Source organism: Globicephala melas, chromosome 20 (assembly GCF_963455315.2).
Source record: "Globicephala melas chromosome 20, mGloMel1.2, whole genome shotgun sequence".
Taxonomy (NCBI): domain Eukaryota; kingdom Metazoa; phylum Chordata; class Mammalia; order Artiodactyla; family Delphinidae; genus Globicephala; species Globicephala melas.
In genome coordinates this window covers 46,256,157-46,279,305 of record NC_083333.1, presented here as the reverse complement: position 1 = coordinate 46,279,305, position 23,149 = coordinate 46,256,157, and the positions used below count along the sequence as shown (strand labels likewise).

General features: G+C 41.2%; 2 protein-coding genes across 6 annotated transcripts in view; one reads left to right on the top strand and one right to left on the bottom strand.

The window, feature by feature from the left end:
- The window catches only part of AP2B1 (adaptor related protein complex 2 subunit beta 1), a 122,448-nt gene extending 104,727 nt beyond the window's left edge, over positions 1-17,721 (bottom strand). For 2 of the 5 annotated variants that reach the window (XM_060290593.1, XM_060290597.1), the window contains exons 1-4: positions 17,584-17,676; positions 12,560-12,784; positions 6,300-6,359; positions 1,835-1,940 (exon numbers count right to left, since the gene is read on the bottom strand). In XM_060290593.1, coding sequence (XP_060146576.1) covers positions 1,835-1,940; positions 6,300-6,336 — 143 coding nt within the window. In that variant the 5' untranslated portion in view covers positions 6,337-6,359; positions 12,560-12,784; positions 17,584-17,676. Of the gene's footprint in view, positions 1-1,834; positions 1,941-6,299; positions 6,360-12,376; positions 12,475-12,559; positions 12,788-17,583 lie in introns of those variants that run through there. The other 3 variants (XM_060290595.2, XM_060290594.1, XM_060290596.2) reach the window with 3 other exon arrangements.
- Positions 17,722-17,735: 14 nt separating this feature from the next.
- Positions 17,736-21,429, top strand: PEX12 (peroxisomal biogenesis factor 12). Its single transcript, XM_060290598.1, has 3 exons — positions 17,736-18,397; positions 18,693-19,246; positions 20,063-21,429. Exons 1-3 carry the CDS (start codon positions 18,272-18,274, stop codon positions 20,460-20,462), a joined length of 1,080 nt encoding a protein of 359 aa, XP_060146581.1. The 5' UTR covers positions 17,736-18,271; the 3' UTR covers positions 20,463-21,429.
- The last annotated feature ends 1,720 nt before the right edge of the window (positions 21,430-23,149 follow it).

The window sequence follows — 23,149 nt, the reverse complement described above, 5'->3', positions numbered from 1 at the left end:
TGTAAGAAGAAAATCCATTTGCATACACGTATATAAATTGGAAAATGGAGGAGTATTTTAATAGCTTTTTCATATAACTGGATGTTCTCCTTTGATACATTAAAGCTAAACAAATGGTTGTTTTTCTTTTTGTTTTTAGTCCACAAATGGTAGTTTCTTAAAAGTTAGGTACAATATGGAATCTGAAACCATATCAATAAACTTTCTGTACTTGGTTGCATTAAATTCCATTCATTTATCACTTATTTTGAATGGATATTTTACCCATGCATAATTTTGTGATGTATGCACTGGTCATTTGGAAAATATTGGTTCAATGAGTTATGCAGATCTTCTCTATGGTGGCATATTTCATTATACAGCAGCAAATAATCACAGTCATTAATTTCACCACCAATCTCATCAGAAAAATCTCTAAGTATTGGGAAGCTATCAAGCTCACGATGGGAGATACAAGTTTTCCAACACTCTAATTTTTACTTTAAAGTCGAAATTTATCTACTGTCAAATTTTTTCCGTTGAAGTGACAGGTTCACTTTGTTCATTTTTTATAAAATGTCTCCCAAATACTGAAGTCTGATTAACTATAGTTCTGTCTGTTAATCTTTCTTTCACAAAGAAATGGTGTTCCCAAGTCAAACAATTGTGCAAGGGCTTTTTTTCAAGTCAACTGTCACACTTTGCTATGCAGTAGAAGTACTTTATGCCTAATTCCTATTTCATCACACAGAGTATTAAAAAGACCTGAACTCAAGGTTCAAGGTTTACTGAAATAAATTTTTAGTGCTTCATGCAGGACAGTCCTAAGGGAAACTGCCCTTTTTTCCTGCAAGCACATGATGGTGAAGAATACAATGACTACATTTACAGTTTGGCACCACTGCCTTAATTCACACTAAGGCACCAGCCATGCAAATGTCAACACAGTGAAAAGGGTAAATAACACCTAAGTATTATTACAAGAATAGCTTTGACTTCATGGATTTCATGGAAAGGATCTCGGGAATCCTCAGGGGCCTGCAGACAATCCTTATTTATTTCCAAATGGCCTTCCTAAATTACAGGAAAAAAGAGAGGAAAAAAAAAAGACCCTTTGGATTTTGTTACCACTGATTTTCATCTTGAATTCGGCAATTAAAGGCAGAGTTGTAAAGTTGAGGGCACTGGCTTGAGCCAATTGAAGTACACATGGGCTTCTGCTTCTCAGTATATTTTTATCATCTTCTAAAACTACCTCAGCAACAGATTTGTAACTGTGTCAGCTCTCAAGAGGTTTTATGCTAGATCTGTATGCAAGTGAAATCAAACTCGTTTCACTCTTAAAAAAAACAAAAAAAACTTAGTCACAGAGTTAATATAAAAGCAACTACACTTCCTGATGTTTCCAGTGGGACAAACTCATTCTTATATGTTCTGACTGTAATAGCTTTAAATAAAAAGCAGTAGGGCTTCCCTGGTGGCGCAGTGGTTGAGAATCTGCCTGCCAATGCAGGGGACACGCGTTCGAGCCCTAGTCTGGGAAGATCCCACATGTCGCGAAGCAACTGGGCCCATGTGTCACAACTACTGAGCCTGCGCGTCTGAAGCCTGTGCTCCGCAACAAGAGAGGCCACGATAGTGAGAGGCCCGCGCACCGCGATGAAGAGTGGCCCCCGCTTGCCACAACTAGAGAAAGCCCTCACACAGAAACGAAGACCCAACACAGCCATAAATAAATAAATAAATAAATAAATTTAAATCATATGGGCTTCTAAGAAGACCTCTGCTTAAAAAAAGCAGTAAAAGCCATAGAGTAAGAGTCTAAAATGAGCAAAGCAGAAGAGATTACCCTTACCTCACATCTTTCCCCACAGTCATAGCAGCAATCACTTTCTTCACAGCCTCTTTCCTCTTTTCTTTCTTTTCATTGTTGAGTTCAGCCTTTAATTCAAAGATTTCTCCTAAAAGACAACAAACGGGTGAGGTCCCAGGATCAGAGAACTAGAGCAGAATACTGTACTATATAGCAAGTAACACAACAGCTGACCAGTGGCAGAGCTGCAACTGAAATAAGATTACTTAAAAATTATAGGATAGGTACAGTTCAAATCCCTAGAATATTAACCAACGCATTGATAAGGATGCTATTTTGGGGTTATCGCCAGAGAGGAAGGTGTAAGCCAGATCTCAGGAAGCATAGAAGTAGGAAAAAGGAAAGATATCTCATGATATCTTACTACGATGGGGAGAGAACGGCATCGGAGGGATGATCTCCCGTCAGAATTTCAAAGTCCTGGGAAAAAAATAAATGCAGGCAGCAAACAGGTTCACAAATCAATGTTTTCAAACCAGAAGAGACTCCTCATTCACTTACTCTCAACTCAACAACTGAGGCTCAAAGGTCACTAAGTGAGCGAGTGACAGAGCTGGCCTTAGAACTGTTTCTCCCGACTCTTTAATCCAGTGTTTCTCAACGTTGGCTACACACTATTACCCGGGAAGTATCTAGAAATGCCAATGCTCAGGCTCCACTCTGGACCAAATAAATCAGAATGTCAAGGAGTAGAACTCCTACGTTCATATTTTTTAAAGTTTCCTCAAGTGATTCTAATGTATAATCAGGGTTGAGAATCACTGCTCTAATTAGTACTTTAAGATGATAATGGGCTTTAAGGCCCTATCCTGTTCAATCAATCTAAGAACAGAAATAATAATCTTGAAGCTTCAAGAATGGTACAAACCAGAGTCATTTCTAAAGGTATAATCTTAAATGACTGACTGCTCAGGCACTGCGCCGTGAAATGCCAGGACTCTCACCACTATTTTAAGGCCCAGGCTCACCTATCTTCAGAAAGCTGGAGCTGAAATAAGAAAAAAGGTTAACCACCCTCAACTGGTTTTAAAAGAAAGAAGAAAATATACTATAAGACCACGAAAAAGAAGTTGACTATTGTCACGTCAACTTTCAATCCACAGAATTGCCTCATTTTCTTCCACCTTTATGACTGTTCTTGATGTTCACTTTAACCTCGTTCACCAGTACAGAAATAGTGGGGGCAGCAAACTAGGTGATCTGCTGAAGCCTCTAAATGGGAAGGATGAACTGGCAAGAAGCACAGAAGCTGAGCACTAAAAAAGCCTGTTACATCAAAATCCATCGCTAACAAAGCAAACGACCTGTTACAAAAATCACCCTTTCATTTGACAGCTGCAAAAATAGCACAGACAGAAAAGCTGGGCCCTTTAAAGAGTCACTCTCCTCTTCTCCAAGTCCTCTGCTGCCAAATCCAGCTCTTAAGGTTCCCATCATTTACTTCTGAAAACAGTAAAGGACAAGCAGCACGGTTTCAGAAAATCTGAATTGTGAATAGCAGCAGGAGCTGAAGAATCAAAACAGGATATAACTGAAATTATTCCAACTCCAACAGCATAAATTTAAAGAATATGCTCCAGTGGCAGTTCTGGTGGGTGTTACAGGAAGTAAAAGGAACACAGTCTATCCATTTTTTAAAATGTGGTATTTACCCAGCCATGATTCATCCGTAAGTCTCAAACCTTTACAAAAATCCCTGAATTAAAAAAAGGTTACCAGGACCCATTATAAGTGAAGGTTTGAAAACTTAGGTAAGTTTTAAAATCACATCTTTTTGTGTTATTATAGAAACATCTTGGCCATCAAAGCACACAAAATGTTAACAGAAGAAATAAATACATTTCAGAATGATAAGAGAATAAGAAAAAATGCTGAAAATGAATGCCAAGGGGCTAAATGCTTTTGTACGCTATAAGCAGTAAAAACAGCAAGAAGTTGGGTGGAGCCAAGGAGGAGCACGGAGGCAAGGTATCTCACACATACTGCAGCTTTATTAAATTCTTATCTTCCCCCCTCCTTTTCCCCTGAATCAAATCTACCAAGCATTGCTAGCAGCTAGCAACAGTTCTCAATCTCGGCTACACATCAGAAAATTCTGGGGAGATTTTAAAAAAACCCCACGTCTAGGCCATATCCCAGACCAAAGAAATCAGGATATCTGCAGGGGTAGGACTGGACATCACCTATTGTCTTTTACTTCACTGGGCAATTCCAATGTGCAGGCAAGGCTGAAAGCCATGGACTAGTAGTAGCTAATGTAATTAAGCAACTCTCTATGGTGTTTTCTGTATTATAATAGAAGTTTACCCTTAAATAACTCCAAACGACAGAAATATGCTTGTGCTTTCTAGAAAATTTTCTGGTGCTCCAGGCCACTATGTGTGCCCTCCCATTTTCTTTTTCTTTTGAAATCATTTTAATCTTAAAGAAAAGTTGCAAAATTCCCCATCTGCTAACATTATGCCACATTTGCTTTATCATATTTTTATATATTTATACATTTTTTTCTGATTCATTGAATAAGTAAACTGTAGACATCATGTCTCTTCAACTCTAAATATGTCAGTGTATAACTTCTAAGAACAAGGAATTATGTTACATAACTATAATACAATGATGAAAATCAGGAAATTTAACAATGATATACTGTCATTATCTAATCTATAAACCTTATTCAAAGATCTTGATAAAGTCTTTTATAGTAATTTTACCCCCATCCTCCTTGGGCCAGGATCCAATGCAGGATCATGCATTACATTTACTGTCAGGTCTCTTTAGTCTCCTTTAATCTGAAACAGCTGGTCAGCCTTTGTCTTTCATGATAATGACAATTTTAAAAAGTACAGGCCAGTCATTTTATAGAACACCCTCAGCTGTCACGGGTGTACCTTCATGATTACACTGAGATTATGCATTTTGATAGCCATAATTCAGAAATGATGGTATGAAATCATCATGTGTGGAAGGATAAGAAAATATCAAATTTCCATGCATTGTTTTGCATAATCATTTTTTGTTAAAAATTTTAAAAATCATATGTATTAATACATGCATAGAAAAGATTGAGGATACATAACGAGTTCCCATCAGGAACAGGAGTAGGGAGGGAGAGAACTTTCATTTTTACTTTTTATTGCTGTATTGCTTTAGTAGTACTCCTTGTAATAAAATGTTTATTTCCAAGTAAAAAATAAAAGAATTTGGTGCAACCACTATGGAAAACAGTATGGAGGTTCCTTAAAAAACTAGAGTTACGGGCTTCCCTGGTGGTACAGTGGTTGAGAGTCCGCCTGCCGATGCAGGGGACACAGGTTCGTGCCCCAGTCCGGGAAGATCCCACATGCCGCGGAGCGGCTGGGCCCGTGAGCCATGGCCGCTGAGCCTGCGTGTCCGGAGCCTGTGCTCCGCAACAGGAGAGGCCACGACAGTGAGAGGCCCACGCACCGCAAAAAAAAACAAAAAACTAGAGTTACCATATGATCCAACAAACCCACTCTTGGGTATATATCCAGAGAAAATTCTAATTCGAAAAGATACATGCACCCCAATGTTCACGGCAGCTCTATTTACAATAGTCAGGACATGGAAGCAACCTAAGTGTCCATCCACAGATGAATGGATAAAGAAGATATGGTTTATTTATACTATGGAGTATTATTCAGCCATAAAAAAGAATGAAATACTGCCATTTTCAGGAACATGGATGGACCCAGAGATTACCATACTAAGTGAAGTAAGTCAGGCAAAGAAAGACAGATATATGGTATCACTTATACATGGAATCTAAAAAATGATACAAATGGACTTATTTACAAAACAGAAACACCCAGACACAGAAAATAAACTTATGGTTACCAAACAGGAGGGGAAGAAGGGATAAATCAGGACCTTGGGATTAGCAGATACAAGCTAGTATATATTAAATAAACGACAAGGTCCTACTGTATAGCACAGGGAACTATATTCAATATCTTGTAATAACCTATAATGGGAAAGAATCTGAAAAAGAATATATATATGTATACATATACACACACACATACATACACACACACACACACACACACACACACCCCTGAATCACTTTGCTGTGTACCAGAAACGAACACAACATTGTAAACCAATTGCACTCAATTTTTTTAAAAAAGAGAAAATAAATGTGCTTCTTCCTTTTACCCTCCTCAGATCTATCAATCTTCAACGGATCAATCTTGGATCTCTTCCTTTCACTAAAACCTTCAAGTCAAAATGATGTGCATCACAGCCGTATCTTTAAAAACCCATACTTTAATAATTTACTCAATACACTTTTCTGTAGAATATCCCCAATGAGATGGTCCAAGACATACATGTCTGAAGAGGTCAGGAGCATTCTACTTGGAACAATCTTACACCATGACTTTTGAAGAATCTTCAAAAAAGGTTGTGATCAGGTTCTCATACTGACCTTTTTTATTGGTTGTGAAGTACTTGGAGTCAGTCATGGTTGTGGATCTTTAATGTGCACCTATAGCAAGAGAAAAGAATTCCTTTAACCAAGTTATTTATGTCCAGCAAGGCATTCAACTAATTTTAAGATCATATATACAAGAATTTCTGCATTCAGAAAGTATCTTCATCCTTACCACCATCACTGGTGATCCAAAGGGATGCAAGGATAATTAAGAATGTAATCCTTGCCTCAAAAGCTAACTGGAACAAAATCCAAAGGCCTAATGGAACAGAGTGATAATCTGAACCTATCATAGTTTTATGATTTTATCCACAATTATCTCCTCAGAGCCTCCAAGACCTAAAGCTACATTTTTTTACAAATACATCTTCAGTTAGTCACTCCAATATTTAAAATAAGGAAAAGTTTGTTTCAAAAGATCTCCCCATTACTTTCCGTTAAAGCAAATCTGATTTACTTCCCTGCCTCAAGATGGAGTCACTCTAAGACATATATTCTGAAACAGAGTAAAACTGAAAGAGAAAAAAATTTTATCAACCTATTCACCATTACATGCAACTATCAATAAAAGGAATTTCTTTCAGAAAAAAAAGAAAAGCCTAGATTAGTAGGACAATACTCTTTCATGACAAACACCTAGAGAGGCAAACATCTTAGAGAGGTGTTATGAATGGATTTTTAAAAAAATTACGGTTTTCATATTTCCAACAACCTATAATTCCCCAAAATAAAAAATATCAGTTTACAGTTAAAAACAATGCAAAAAACTGAGATATTTGTTTAGTCACACTGAGTACTAAAGAGAATCAGAACTGGTGTTAAAACTTAAAAGAACATGGATCCCAGCTTCAACTTTAACTTTTCTGTTCCAATTTCCAGAATTAATCCAGTTGACATAAGGCTCCACTGGTAAAACCAAAACAGCATGGACTGATCACATTTCTCCCCAACTAATGAGACAGTGTTTTCTGATTTGAGAAACCCTAAGATTTTGTCCAATGTACCTGACTTCTTTACATACATTAAAATTTTCTTTTAATAAAGAAAAATGAGCACTCAAAAATGAGTATCTCAAAAATGAGTATCTTCTGGGATATCCCTGGTGGCACAGTGGTTAAGACTCTGCGCTCCCAAAGCAGGTGGCCCAGGTTCGATCCCTGGTCCAGGAACTAGATCCCACATGCGTGCCGCAACTAAGAGTTCGCATGACACAACTAAGGAGCCAGCGAGCCTCAACTAAGGAGCCCGCCTGCCACAACTAAGACCCGACACAACCAAATAAATAAATTTTTAAAAAAATGATTATCTTCTTACTGACCACCATCATTAATAATACTTATCACCAAATTTTGGACAGATGCCCTGGCACCTACTCATTATTTTCTGGTCAAAACAACATGAGTGATAATACATTTGGCAAACTTGAGTGATAATACCTCCACACACAATGGTAATTATGGATCTGAGAAAAAAGACCTAAGCACTCAACAAATCAATGCAATTAAGGAAAAAAGCCAGAAAATCATAAAATAATGAAAAAAGGTTGGCTCAAATTTGTTCTCTAAAATGTACTACTTGGACTATTTAAGGGAAATTAGACTCATTTGTTATCTTTCCAAGGAGCTACTTAATGTTTATAGTACTGATCCTTATACAATAGTGCTTTTAGGTTGTACAAGAATTTCAGTGAATTTACCTCGTTAAAAGAAGTGAGCTAGAACTCACACAAATCATTACAGAATATAGAAATTTCTGATTTGACACTAATTGTTATAACTTAAAGTGAGCCTGTAACAAAGGCTTGTCTTTTTTGTTTTTAACATCTTTATTGGGGTATAATTGCTTTACAATGGTGTGTTAGTTTCTGCTTTATAACAAAGTGCATCAGTTATACATATACATATGTTCGCATATCTCTTCCCTCTTGCGTCTCCCTCCCTCCCACCCTCCCTATCCCACCCCTCTAGGTGGTCACAAAGCACCAAGCTGATATCCCTGTGCCATGCGGCTGCTTCCCACTAGCTATCTACCTTCAGAGGCTTGTCTTATGTAGTATTTTCATAATGTCTTTTCTAGCTGAAATTCAAAGAATTATAATCTTTTAATCCATTTAATCATTTAATCCATTCACAATGTAAACTAAATGTGAAGTAGGCAAACTGAAGAAAGGAGTCCTTCACATAAAAGACCTGGAATAGGGACTTCCCTGGTGGTGCAGTGGTTAAGAATCCACCTGCCAATGCAGGGGATGTGGGTTTGAGCCCTGGTCCAGGAAGATTCCACATGCCACGGAGCAATTAAGCCCATGTGCCACAACTACTGAGCCTGTGAGCCACAACTACTGAGCCCACATGCCATAACTACTGAAGCCCACAAGCCTAGAGCCCGTGCTCCGCAACAAGAGAAGCCACCGCAATGAGAAGCCCATACACACCGCAACTAGAGAAAGCCCACGCACAACAATGAGGACCCAACACAGCCATAAATTAATTAATTAATTTTAAAAAAAAGACCTGGAATAAATTTGAAGTTATCATCTAAGAACTTATATATACAAAGAGGAAAACCAGTATACAGAAATGATTACAGTACTAGAGCCTGACAGGAGGCCCATAGCTCAAGGCCATTATGGTCTATCCAGGATGTTGTTAAGCCACTCTAGTCCTTTGGGATCATCAAAAGTTAAAACTTGCTTAACATTTAAAGACAAAAGCTGCTTGGAATTTCTCACTGTTTCTTTGAAAAAGGGCCCCAAAATCGTTCTGTTTTCTAAAGCTCTCATACACATTCACATATATTAAATTTTTAACAGAAAATTTCAGCACAATCTGTTAAACATTAAATTAACCTAGTCTTAAATCGTACCTTTATTAGTGACCCACACATTTCATTACTTCCCCTAACAAATTTCATCATCGAGGAATAGATTTCTGTCCTTTTACATTGTGAGCACTAAGTTCTTAACTAGAGAATAATGTACCAGCCCACAAAATTTCAGGGAAGAGGAGAGAATCAAGTACATGATCTTAGACCCTAAATTAAGAACCCCTGCTTTTAAAGAGAAAGGAGAAACACACCACTCTCTTATCTCGCACTGTCCTACACAACAGTAATGAAATATCCCTTACACACATTGGCAGAGCAACATTTTATCATGTCAGTTCCTGACTTAAGCCAAAAGAAACTCCCCCAAAATAAAAATAAACTAGCCTAAACAAAAACAAATGAGAAGAGGCGGGGCTGCACAACACTGTGAATGTACCAAATGCCACCAAACTCTAAAATGGTTAATTTTATGTTATGTGAATTTCACCTCAAAAAACTGCATATGTATGTATTTTTTGGCTGCGTTGAGTCTTCGTTGCTGCACATGGGCTTTCTCCAGTTGTGGCGAGCAGGGGCTACTCTTCGTTGCTGTGCGCGGGCTTCATTAGTTGCAGGACTCAGGCTCAGCAGTTGCAGCACATGGGCCCCAGAGCGCGTGGGTTTCAGCAGCTGCAACGCGTGGGGTCAGTAGTTGTGGAGCACGGGCTTAGTTGCTCCGTGGCATGTGGAATCTTCCCAGACCAGGGATCAAACCCCATGTCCCCTGCACTGGCAGGCGGATTCTTAACCACTGCACCACCAGGGAAGTCCCTGTATATATTTTTAAATGAGACACTGTTTTTTTTTTTTTTAATGAGACACTCTTAATCACACACCAGAGATGAATATGGTCAGATTCTCTAAAACATAGGATGGTGAAAACTGTTGTCTGGGGCTTCCCTGGTGGCGCAGTGGTTGAGAATCCGCCTGCCGATGCAGGGGACACGGGTTCGTGCCCCGGTCCGGGAGGATCCCACATGCCGCGGAGCGGCTGGGCCCATGAGCTACGGCTGCTGATCCTGCGCGTCAGGAGCCTGTGCTCTGCAACAGGAGAGGCCACAACAGTGAGAGGTCCGTGTACCACAAAAAAACAAAAAACAAAAAAAAAAACTGTTGTCTGCTTTAGAAGCCAAAGAAAAAGCAGCCAAGATAGAGTTCAAAGAGTAAGTCAAGTATTTGCTGAAGAGCCTCAAAAATCAAGTTCCTTCTGGGAGCGGGGGGAATTTATTCCTCAGAAGAGTCCCACGGCAAAGCCAAGCCATCATGGAGCTGGAAGCCGCACTACCTTTTTACCAGATCAAACTAGAGAAGTCACCGGCTGTTCTGAGGACCTGAGGTATGACCTCAGGACATTGTTAAAAAAAAAAAAAATAATGCTGCCACAGTCAAAAGCACAATCACTCTAACTTTCCTAGCCCAGAGTATGACGTCACTGCATTTCAAAAAAGGTCTCCCTGTACAGGATTATACATCTAGATTTAACATAACCTAGTTTCTACTAAATATAGGTTCTAAAAGTCCCTTCTCAACTACTCCTCCCTCCTTCCGGTGCCCATAAAGAGAATACGGCCAGAAAAAAATTAATAGGGTCTTAATTTCAAATGGCTCTCTGGGAAATGGCAGCTAAATTAGAGCTGGTGAGGCCACTAAATCCCCTCTTCGCATAAAGTAGGACTTTACACAGTTGGTGCTAGTAGGGAAAAAGTGAACAGTTGACCAAATTATAAAGCAGAAAGGTCATCTCAGCAATCTTTCATTACAAGGGTGAGAGGTGCTAATCAGATATTTCAATAATGCAAAGACAATGGCATCTTCAGGTATCATTTATTGCCTAAGAAATGACAGCAGACAACTCATTACAACAGACACACCTGCAATTTCCATTTAAAAATGGCCACAAAATAATTTGTTAATATTATCCGGTAAGAAAAAAGCTCAAAGTTTTACATTCAATTCTTAACTGAAATAAACTCTGGAAAACTTACGCCTGGAAGGAGAGAAAAGAAGGAAGAAAGGAAAATGCGTCCTACCTGATTCGTTCCCTGTTCAGCTTGGTTCGTAATATTTTAAAATACGGGTGTGTCAAAGAAGAAAAAGAAAAGATGGAAGAACAGGACTTTCTTGAGTCTCTGAAGTCACAGAACGTTAGCTTTGTATTAAGTTTACCACCCAATTTTCAGTGAGGCTATTTGCAGAACACACTATACTTTCTGCTTCTTTGGGAGTTTAAAACTATTAAGATACCTGCAAACAGTTCTCATCTTACCACCACGCTTAGTCATCATTGGAATGTGTTACACGTTTTCTTGTACAGCTTCATCTCCTTCATCTGCTGCTTTCTATTATGACTTTGTAAGTGTACCCTGAGGCTAAGCAACAGAATTATACCAGGGAGGTAATTAATAATTTAAATTGTTCCTCACTGAGACCACTTCCTTTGTCATTCTTCCTTTTCTAAACTTATTGAGTTTTCTTTACTTTCTCTTTTAAACCACATGATTATAAGTGTTTGGCATTTAAAAAACACTTCTTAAAAGTCAAAGTTTAATGAAGCATTCACACTTTATTCACACTGCTTCATAATGAAGCAGCCAGGTGAGTTTAAAAAAAGTCTGCCCCGCAAATGGGCACTGTTTTCAGTGCTCTGAAAACAAAGAGCATGAATCAATTCTTTGGATTCAAAGAATATGGAATAACAGGAAGTTCCAGTTTCTTTACCTCTGTCTTAATCTACAGTCTTTCTCAAACCAGACCGCTCCTTCTAAGACCAGAAAGAAAAAACTCCGGGCTAAGATTTACTCCCACCTGCTTCCCCCTCTCTCACATCGGGTCAATTCTGGAGGTTTCTCTTCCCTTTCTCCAATGTCAGGAATTCCTCTTCTCTCCCCAGGTGGTCAAGATTCTAGGGATATGTTCCCCCATTACGAGGTGAGGGAGGAGAGGTGTCTCAACCTCAAATTAAAGAAGACGGGCGAGGTCTGCCCATCTATGAGCAAAACTTTGGGGGAACCCCTTTCCCCTTCTGGTACCTGGACACGTCCCAGCCTCTCAGTGAACGACGCCAAACCGGGAAGAAGGTTCTCCCCTCGGCCTCCAGTCTCTACCGGCCACACCCCTGGCCTCTGGCCCTCCTAACCCCCCACTTCGAACATATCTTTTCCCCAGTGCCCCCCAACTCCCAGTTGCCACCCCGCGGATTCCCTCACCCCGCTCCAGCGGTGGAGTTCCTTTCTCCAACCCTCTTCCTCACAACGGTCACACCCGACGGCTCACTCCATCTTCAACGGTCACGCTCCTAAGATTCCTCTCCTCCGCCCGTCTCCAACCAAGCCTGGCCCCCTTCCCCATGAAAGGGGGACACACCCCAAAGTTAGCCGCCCTGAACTCACCGGAGGCAAGGGCAGGGGTGGCAGCAGCAGCCACAGAGCACGGCCCGAGCGTTGTTGTAATGGTTTCCTGCACGTCACGACTCCTTCTCCAGGTCTAAGCCACTGCGCAAAACCCACTTTGCCAGGGACAAAGATGGTGGACAGGAAACTCTGACTTCAGAAAGCCTCGCCGTGTGACGTCATCCAGGCGCGCGGGAGAGCCAGAAAGGCGGTCATCTCTGTCGCCTTGGAGATGGAAAAATTTTGCGCAGTCGGGAAGCGACCTTAGGTCCGGGCCTCCGAGGAAGTTCACTGACTATCGGAATGGATCTTTTAAACAAGCTGACATTCCCTGGATTTGTTTCCTCGCACAGGAGTTGTCTTAAAAACTTACACATAGGGATAGTGAAACACCCTGTTTTCTTAAAAAAAAAAAAAAAAACCCCAGCTAATTTCCCTGGCCAGTTCAGGAATGTGGACAATGGTGATCCAGCCCAAGACCATACAAGGGCAGTGGGACTGGTGGAGAGTTGTGCAAGGAAAAGAGGTTGACATGGCCTCAGATCTGAGTTTGAATCCATCTGAGACCGAATCCCTGTCCTGAATGTGATTAGGAAAGTTACTTAACGTCTCCTCAACCTTAGTCTTACTTGTGAAATAAATCCAGTGATACAACTCTCTCCAGCCTGTGAAGCTTAAAGTAGGTAAGGCTCCCAGCATGTAATAGGCGTGCTTACACAAAAGTAGGTTCCTTTCAGAAACCGAGACCTAGATATCTCTGTACCTTCCCCTCTAAACGAAAACTTCCCACCTAAAACTGCTCTAAGTAATAATAAAGTCTTTATCCAAACAAAAAAGGAATGTGAAGAATGAGAGCCTGAGGCAGAAGCTGGGAAAAATCCAAAGTGCAAAGCAGACTGAGAAGTAGAGAGGTAGAAGGAAAAGCAGGTGGTCATAATCATTTAGGACGTTTTTAGAGTTCTATGAAAGTATAGGAACTATATACTATATCTCTGAGGCCTAGCCGCCCCCTCCCCAAAATCTGTTGAATGGATAAATGTATGAGTGGATAAATGTATGAGTGAGTGGTCAACAACAACAGTTGCTATAGAGAAAAGGAGGAAGGGCCGAAAAGTGTCCAAGGATTTAGCAGCACAAAGGTCTTTGATGTCATTGCTGAGACCATCAGCAGAGATAATGAAGGCAAAAGCCATGCTGTGGAAGTCTGAAGATAAATGGGAGGTAAAGAAATGAAAACAGATAACTCCATAAGAAAGTATGGCTGAAAGAGAAGAGATATAGGATGGTATCTGAGGGAGAAAGTAGCAAGCATTTTAAGTTCTATATTCATACATTTTCTTTACACTAACCCTTTAGCAATACCATGGGTTCAATCATTTTTCCTACCCATATGACTCCAAAATATCTATCTCTAGCCTTGACCTAGTCCCCAAACTTCACCACCAAATTGCTAACCGCACTGATTGTAAGTCTGCACATATGGCCCACCCAAATTAAGCAAATCATAAGAGTATGGGGGGGTGTTTAAAAAATGTGATTCCAGGTACAACTCATAGAAGACAGAGGTGGATTTTGTAAAGAGATGCCACCAGAAAAATCTTTGATTCATACCTCTCCCCGGTTCAGAAACTTTCAACAGCTCCTCATTTCCTAATTTGTACAGAACCTATCCTTCTCCCAGTTTTCCCCACTTCTTTGCTCTTTAGTTTTCTCATCTATAAAATGGGAGAAATACTAATATCCAATCATAATATTATTACAAGGATGAAATGAATTAGTGTATGTAAAGCACTTAGAACTATGCCTGCACATAGTATGGACTGTGTAAATATTTGCTATGATTGCAATTATTTGAACAAATTACACTGCCAGAAATTACTAGCCAGAAATCTGGGGGTCATTCTTGATTTCTCTCTCTCTTAACTGCCACATTCATTCCATCTCCAAGTTGTCAATCCTACCTTCAAAATATATTTCAAATTCATCCAATCCCTTCTATTCACCTCATTATTCCAAGCCACCATCGCCTCTTGCCTGAACTACTAGAAACCTCAACTCTCCTCCCATTATTCATACAGCAGCCAGATTTTTGTTTCACTTTTTTTGAAGTATAAACGAACATTCCAAAAAGTGCACACCAAAAATATAAAGTTTGATGAATTTCCACAAAGCAAATGTAACCACATAACCATTAAGGGGTCATCTTAAAAATATAAACCTGGTCATGACTCCGGTGTATAAATCCTTCAGTGACCTCCCATTATACTTTGACTAAAATCCAGTTTCCTTCCCATGGCCTATGAGTGGTTAGGCTCCTGTCTACCTCTCTTAATATCATTTCATCCTTTCAGTCACTCCTCATTTCCTCTTCATTTCACCTCTTGCTAGCTTTTGCAGCTCTCAAATAGGCCAAGCTCTTTCCCATCCTAGGGCCTTTACAACTACCGCTCCTCCTACCTAATATTCGTTTTCCCCAACTCCACACAGGGCTGGCTGGCTTATAATTTAGGTCTCACTTTAATTGTAATCTCATAAAGGCACTCCCTGATTACCCAGTCTAAAAGGTTCTTCTCTCCCAGGCCCCACTGCCACCCCCATCATAGCCCTCCTATTCCATTTGTAAATTAGGTATTAGTCTCTTTATTTGTTTATTATCTCTCTCCCCAACTAGACTGTAAATTCCATGAGGGCAGATACCAAGTCTGTTTTTATTACTACTGTCTACCCAGCACCTAGCATAATGCTTGGCACACAGGATGTATTCAGTAATAAATGAGTAAGTAAATTATTCAGGAATAAATGAATGAATGTCCACAAGCAAAGCACTAAAACTAGCATTTAAGAGCCTCTATATTATGGTCAACAGTATAGACTATGTATTATTGGTCTATTTTCCTCTCTATATTTAAAGCAAACAATTTCCTCCTCAAATACAATCCACGCTGCTCCCTTAGCCTGGAAAACCCTGTCACCATGACTGCGACTTTCCCCAAATGTACTCATCTTTTGAGGTCCACCTAATCCACAAAACTTTCTCGGTGGACATCTGGTCCTGATGTAAGATGCAGGAGATACCAGGTTACATCGCTGTATTAGAAAGCAACTGGCAGAAAGAAGCTGAGATAAAACGTGAGGTTAGAAACGATCTTCCCTTTGGTTACAAAGGCCAATATAGCTTCTGTTTAAGCTGGTTTGAACGGCCTCATTTCTCCCAGCTGTTATTGTCTCTTCCTCTAAACTCACCATATTAACCTATCTGATGGCTCTTCACACCTTTTAACATAAGTGCAATCAATTTTTGTGTCTTACTTATTACACCATAAACCTGGGAGTGGGATTTGTGATGAGGTGTTTATTATTTATTGGCTGTAATAATTGACATTGTTAGTTTTGACTGCCTTTTTTCTCACATAACATCAGTTTACTTTTGGAATATTCTCAAAGGACTATTAAGGTGTCTTGCACTCTTCTGGCTAAGAGTGAAACAGGGAGTGGAGATGAAATCTGAACCAAGGTCAGTCAGTAGGGATCTGAATCATAAGTACAGTGACAGAAATTTGTTGAAGTTCATTCATTGCAACAACGATGCCTGTATGACACTTTGCTAATTCTTGCTAGAAACATCCAGTAGGACTGTGTAATTCCTGTTCCCTCAGAGCTGGTTTTCCTTATTTTGTTAGCTACTCCATATTCTTCTAATTTTTTAGTTTAAATTAGCCTGTTTTCTGTTGCTTGTAACCAAAGAACCCTAACTGACACCAATGTTTAACTAACTTCCCACTCGTCTTAGGTGATGCTATTTTTCAACTTTGTCTTTTTGCTGTTCACTTAAGAAAAGCCTCTCTGTAAGAGCTACCACTGACCAAGAACCTAAAGCTAGGTGTTTTATATAGATACATTATCTCTACTCCTTAAAATTCTGCAAGGTAAAATCTTCCATCAATGTGACTTTCTCCAGCAGGTATCCAATCAGACTATAAAACACTTTTTTTTTTTTTTTGGCCACGCTGCATGCAGGATCTTAGCTCCCCTGGCCAGGGATCCAACCCATTCATCCTGCAGTGGAAGCACAGAGTCCTAACCACTGGACCGCCAGGGAATTCCCTGAAACACTTTTTGGAACCACAATTACGGTTAATTTGCAAGATTTTATTTCTCCTATTGAAACAACTAAACCCAAACCTTGTTCCAGCGTTCTCATTATGTGAAACAATTAACTATCTTTATACCATAACGTCCTCTATGGTATAAAGTAAGCAAATAATATCTTCCGTTTCTAGCTATTTAGCCCAGGGGTTGAGGGGAGAGGTTGGAGAGAAAGGAGATTAACTTTAACTATTATCCAAATTCAGTAAACCTACAGCTACTCAAGGCAATTGCATACGATGTAAAAGCAGTTTGCAAAAGGTCAGGTTAATTACATTAACTTTGGTATACAATGAAAAGTACCTTCTCTGCCAAGCCTTCCCAATTCATGCTAGTTAGAATTCAACAGCATCACTCCGTTTTAGCACTGTATTCATATCGCTAATGTGACGCAGCCTACCGTGTTCGAGGGTAGGAACCATTTTCATTTAGTGTAGCAAGTGCCTAGAGTTCTGCTTGAACGTAACCTAACCTAGAAGACAATTAAGGTACCAGCTTGAATGAAAAATAATCGTCCCAAATTCTGAACACCAGCAGGAAACTTTTTTTTAAATAATTGGCAGCCATAAGGCTAAGGCTTCTATCTCGGCTTTGTCGCTTCAAATCCTTCCCGAAGGCGGCAAAAATAGTGAGCCACCACCCCCGCCGCAAGCAAAGTGAGCCTTCCATCTCCACATTCCCTTGGGTCCCTCGCCTCTATCTCTATCGCCCCAGGGAACAAAGGCCTCAGCAACAGGCCGAGCTCTGGCTCCAGGCGCCAGACGTCAGTGCGGCGACCCAACACCTTGCCAAAAAGACTCTGTAGAGAGATAGATATCAGAGCTGTGGCTTTCCAACAAGACAGCGATGCAAAACCAGCTAAGAAAAGTAAAACCAACCCGCGGGAAACTCCTCTCCAACCGAGCCCGCTGGAGCCTTCTTTACTTTCAGCTGGGGGCGGAAGCGGAAGTCGCTGTGAGATCATAGAGTTCTCTAGTTCCGGTCGCGGGGCCGCGTTCGAGGCTAGAGCGCCTCTCCACGGCCACAGGTTTCCAAGTGGCTTCTATTTCCGGTTGCGGCTTCTGACATAAAGCCGAGACCTTTCAAACGCGGCGTCGCGGGTTCCTCGCCCCTCGCCTGGGGTTAGCTCGCAAGGACTGGCGCGGGCGGGGGGATTGCACAGCCCACAGCTGAGCCAGGCCGTTGGGGCCGGCCTGCACTGGCACCTTCGATCCCTCAGAGCCGCCTGGCTTTTGAGCCCTCCGGATTGGGAGTCCGTGATTGGCCGCCTCCAGGACTGCCGCTCGAGAGGCCAGCGCTCCTTCGCCGTACCTGTCCTCCCATAGTCACGCTTTTCCCTGTGAGGTGCAGCATTAATCAACTCACCTCTCCCACACACTACTTCCCTAACGTGGGTGTCCGCGTTGACTTCATTCTTCACCTTCCCTTGAGACCCCTCCCCTCTGCCTCCGGAAGAGGTCTTTTTTGCCCAGTTCCTGTAAAATAGCACCCATCTGGCACCCCCAGAAAGTTCATGCTTACTAGAGAGTTTGTGGGCAAAGTAAAACCCAGTGCACACACGAAACTATGGCTGAGCACGGGGCTCACATCACAACTGCTTCTGCGGTGGATGACCAGCCATCCATCTTTGAGGTGGTAGCACAGGACAGTTTAATGACAGCAGTGAGACCTGCTCTTCAGCATGTGGTCAAGGTAAGGATTTAATTCTCTGAAAAGTTTTAGGAACGTCCGGGTAAAAACCAAGCCAATAATCTGAATTTATTTGTTGGCCTAAGTTTTGAAATAACCAATTAGCATATAATGCACATCACATGATTTAATGGTTATGGAGTCTCTTGTTATGTGTACTGAATACCCAGCACTTCAGGGAGGTTAAGGTAGACCCAGAAAGAAAGGTGTGGAAATTCAGAGGGAAAAAAAGGAAATATAAATACAAGGCATAGTAGCTGTGTAATGGAATGAATTTCATTTATTTATTTTGCTTTAGGTTCTTGCAGAATCAAATCCTGCCTGCTACGGCTTCTTGTGGAAGTGGTTTGATGAAATCTTCACCGTGCTAGATCTTCTGCTCCAGCAACATTATTTATCTAAAACCAGCGCCTCGTTTTCTGAAAACTTTTATGGCTTAAAGAGGATCGTAATGGGAGACACACACAAGCTTCAGAGACTGGCCAGTGCTGGTCTCCCAAAGAAGCAGCTTTGGAAGTCAGTTATTTTCCTGGTTCTTCTTCCCTATCTGAAAGTGAAGCTGGAGAAGCTGATTTCTAGCCTGAGAGAAGAGGATGAATATTCCATCCATCCCCCTACTTCCCGCTGGAAACGATTTTACAGAGCCTTTTTGGCAGCCTACCCATTTGTTAACATGGCCTGGGAAGGCTGGTTTCTTGTACAGCAGCTTCGATACATCCTAGGAAAGGCTCAGCATCACTCACCACTGCTGAGTCTGGCTGGGGTTCGGCTAGGTCGACTTACAGTTCAGGATATACAAGCTCTGGAGCACAAACCAGCCGAAGCCAGCATGATGCAGCAACCAGCTGGGAGGTAAGGCTTAACATTTCCCCAACATATTTGATTAATAAATCCTAAAATCTTATCCCAATTTTATGAAATTTACCCCCCTCAGTCCACTTCGGGGTATTTCATAAAATCATCGAAAAATTCTTGTGTCCATAAAACAAGGATTGCCATCCTGGTAACCTTCCTCATCATAATGGCTACATTTTTGCACACACTTGCTATGTACCAGGCCCTTTGCTAGGTGTTTACGTATATTATCTCAATCCTCATCACAGCTCAATGAAATAAATGCATTAGCACCACTTAACAGTTGAGGAAACTAAGTTCTAACATTTGAGTGCCTTGCCAAGGCCACACAGCTAATAGGCGGCAGAGCTGAGATTCAAGCCAGATCAGTACAATTCTAAAGACTGCTCTTAACCATGGTGCTACCCCGCTCCTAGTGTCTGTGTTCTCTGACAAGTTCAAATATATTCCTCAGTACTGCCGAGTTGTTTTTTAAGTGAGTGATTTTTCTGGATATACTATCTTCCACCCCCATAAAAGGTCTATATAATCAATGGCTCATTAATTTCTTTCTCAAAACACAAAGCAACAAAGCCCTAGTCATTAAAAACAAAGCTTGGCTCCTAGAACTCCTAAAATACGGTAGGTCAGAAAGAGGAATTGTTTCGAATAGACACTTACAAGAGAAAACGCCAGTCCAGCAACTATTCAATCCCCAAGCTGAATCAACGATTCTAATGAAAAGTGTAAGAATTACATGCGTATTAGTTGTTCTGTGATTGTACCTAAGTAAACAGTTTCTCCTTTTGCCTCCTTGTTCTGTTCTCCAAACAGCGTTGGCGGGAAGATAAAGTCAGCTCTGAAGCAAGCCGTGGGAGGTGCCGCCTCATGCCTTTCTAGTGGCCTTTCGGTGGGTGTATTCTTCCTGCAGTTCCTTGAGTGGTGGTATTCATCCGGAAACCAAGAAACCATCAAGTCATTGGCTGCCCTGCCTACTCCACCACCACCGGTACATCTAGACTACAATTCTGATTCTCCCCTGTTGCCCCAAATGAAGACTGTGTGCCCACTGTGTCGTAAAAACCGGGTGAATGACACCGTTCTCGCCACCTCTGGCTATGTGTTTTGTTATCGCTGTGTGTTTAATTACGTGAGGAGTCACCGAGCTTGTCCCATCACAGGTTATCCAACACAAGTACAGCATCTGATTAAACTGTACTCCCCTGAGAACTGAAAGGGATTAGCACCTTGTCTCACAACGAAATGACTGCGCTATAAGGCCAGAGGGCTGGTTTTCCGCATGGTAAATAGCATTGTTTAATCATCCTCAATTAATAATTGTATGAACTTTAAACAGCCACATGGATTTCTTTAAAAGGATGTACTCGTTGATCTTAACCTTTTAGCTTGCTCCCTAGACCACTCTACTTAGAGTTGACCGAGCTGGTCAGAGTGAGAGAATCAGGACTGGCAGGGGATGTGAGGGTCAGCATAGAGAAGGGGATCAAAGAGGGTACTCGGCACAGAAGCTTTTCCTGTCCCCTTCCTTAAAGGACAAGAGGTATAGAAGCTCTCAGGAAAAACCCAAGTTAGACCTCATAGAGTGGGTAGTGGAGGGGAAGCAGGCCTTTTGAGAAAGGAAAGCATTTATCTGCCTATGAGGAATAGGTTTTATCGGTTTGCAAACAGTATGAAATATGGACCTGCTTTTTTAATTTAATTTTATTTATTTTTTAATACAGCAGGTTCTTATTAATTATCACTTTTATACACATCAGTGTATACATGTCAATCCCAGTCTCCCAGTTCATCCCCCCCACCCCCGGACATGCTTTTTATAAAAATACTTAGAAACACTTTCTCCGTCCATATGCTGAGACTCATTTGTTAAGTAACATTTGCTATAGTTTATCAGCTTTTAAAGATCCCTTTGTGAACTCACACATATCTTCCTTGGGAAACTGGTTACAGGAAAATAGGGGTTGAATGTGTATACAGAATAGTCTGAAGACTTCAGTGTGAAAGCAAAGCTATTAGTGAAGAGATGAAGTAAAATACTGCCCTAACTATGACTGTGTAAAGACAGGATCTTTTCATAAGCTCTTTCTGCTTGCTGTTAAGAGTTTGCTAAGCTGACATGAATTATTCTGGCTATTACTAAAGTTTCTATGAAACGCTTAAGTAAATTTTAAGAATAAATGTTTTTTGGCAAAGAGCTCTTCCATGTCATGATTATGTGGAAACTGAAAGATTAGTCGAGATATTTAGAGTAAATTTTTCATTCAGGCCACCTTTGCCTTTTTTTTTTTTTTGCGGTACGCGGGCCTCTCACTGTTGTGGCCTCTCCCGTTGCGGAGCACAGGTTCCGGACGCGCATGCTCAGCGGCCATGGCTCACGGGCCCAGCCACTCCGCGGCATGTGGGATCTTCCCAGACCGGGGCACGAACCCGTGTCCCCTGCATCGGCAGGCGGACTCTCAACCACTGCGCCACCAGGGAAGCCCTCTTTTTTTTTTTTTTTTTTTTTTAAGGTAAGTTTTTTTGCTTGTCTTTATGCAAATGATGTTAGTCCTTTTTTATGTTTTTTATTTATTTTATTTTTGGCTGCGTTGCCGTGCGCGGCCTTTCTAGTTGCGACGAGTGGGGGCTACTCTTCGTTGCGGTGCGCGGACTTCTCATTGCGGTGGCTTCTCTTGTTGTGGAGCACGGGCTCTAGGCGCGCAGGCTTCAGTAGTTGCAGCACGTGGACTCAATAGTTGTGGCTCACGGGCTCTAGAGCGCAGGCTCAGTAGTCGTGACACACGGGCTTAGTTGCTCCGCGGCATGTGGGATCTTCCCGGACCAGGGCTCGAACCCATGTCCCCTGCATTGGCAGGCGTATTCTTAACCACTGCGCCACCACGGAAGCCCTCAACTTGGTGCATTACTTGCAGGTTTCAGCTCACATACCATCTCATTTATGAAATCTTATCTTGTTCTCACAAGCATAGTCACTGTCACTCCTTAGAACACCCCAAGCACACTGTTCATATGTTTCTAGCTCTCCAGAATGGCACTAGAGTGTAGTGGTCATGTATATGGACTATAGTATTTGCAAGCACCATAAACTCTCTGTTCCTCAGTTTCCCCATCTGTGAAAAGGGAATAATGACAGTACCTACCTCACAGAGCTGTTACGAGAACTGAATGAGAACAATGCGATAACATCTGGTGTTATCACATATGTTGTATTTCAATGAGTTCTTTAATACATGTTTTCCCCCTCTAGATTGTGAACAGGACATGTGTCTTATTCTTCTTGCTAACAGTAAAGGCTGCATGGCAGAATGATAGTAAATGGGTTTTGGAATCAGATAGATAGGAGTCCAAATCCCAGCTCTGCTACTTACTAGGTGTGTAATCTTCAACTTTACTTCCCTGAACTCAGTTTATTCATTTATAAGATAATGAAAATAATGCATGTCTTATAAGTTGTTACGAGGACAATTTGAGATCATCACAGTTGCAGATCTGGCCCAAAGAAGGCAGTCACTAAATGGTGCAAATGATGGGTGGCCCCAGGACATAGTACCATGTTCAGAACACAGTAAATGCTTAGTAAGTGATTATCCTGATATCGAATGAAAAGCTGACGTTATATGCCAGGCACCATGCTAACCTTTTTATATACATCATCGCACTTCATTCTCACAAGAACCGTATGGAGAAGGCACTATTATTATCTCCACTTTACAAAGAAGGAATGTGAGGTTTGGATTATCTTAACGAAGGTTTCTAAGCTAAAAAGTGCTAGAGCTAGGATTTCAAGGCCCTTGGTGCTTTATAAAACAGCTGACTGAATGAGAGAACGAATGAAAGGAGACTTACCCAGAGTCAGGTGGTGGCGTGGTAGAACCAGCACTGTTACTCTTGGTCACCATG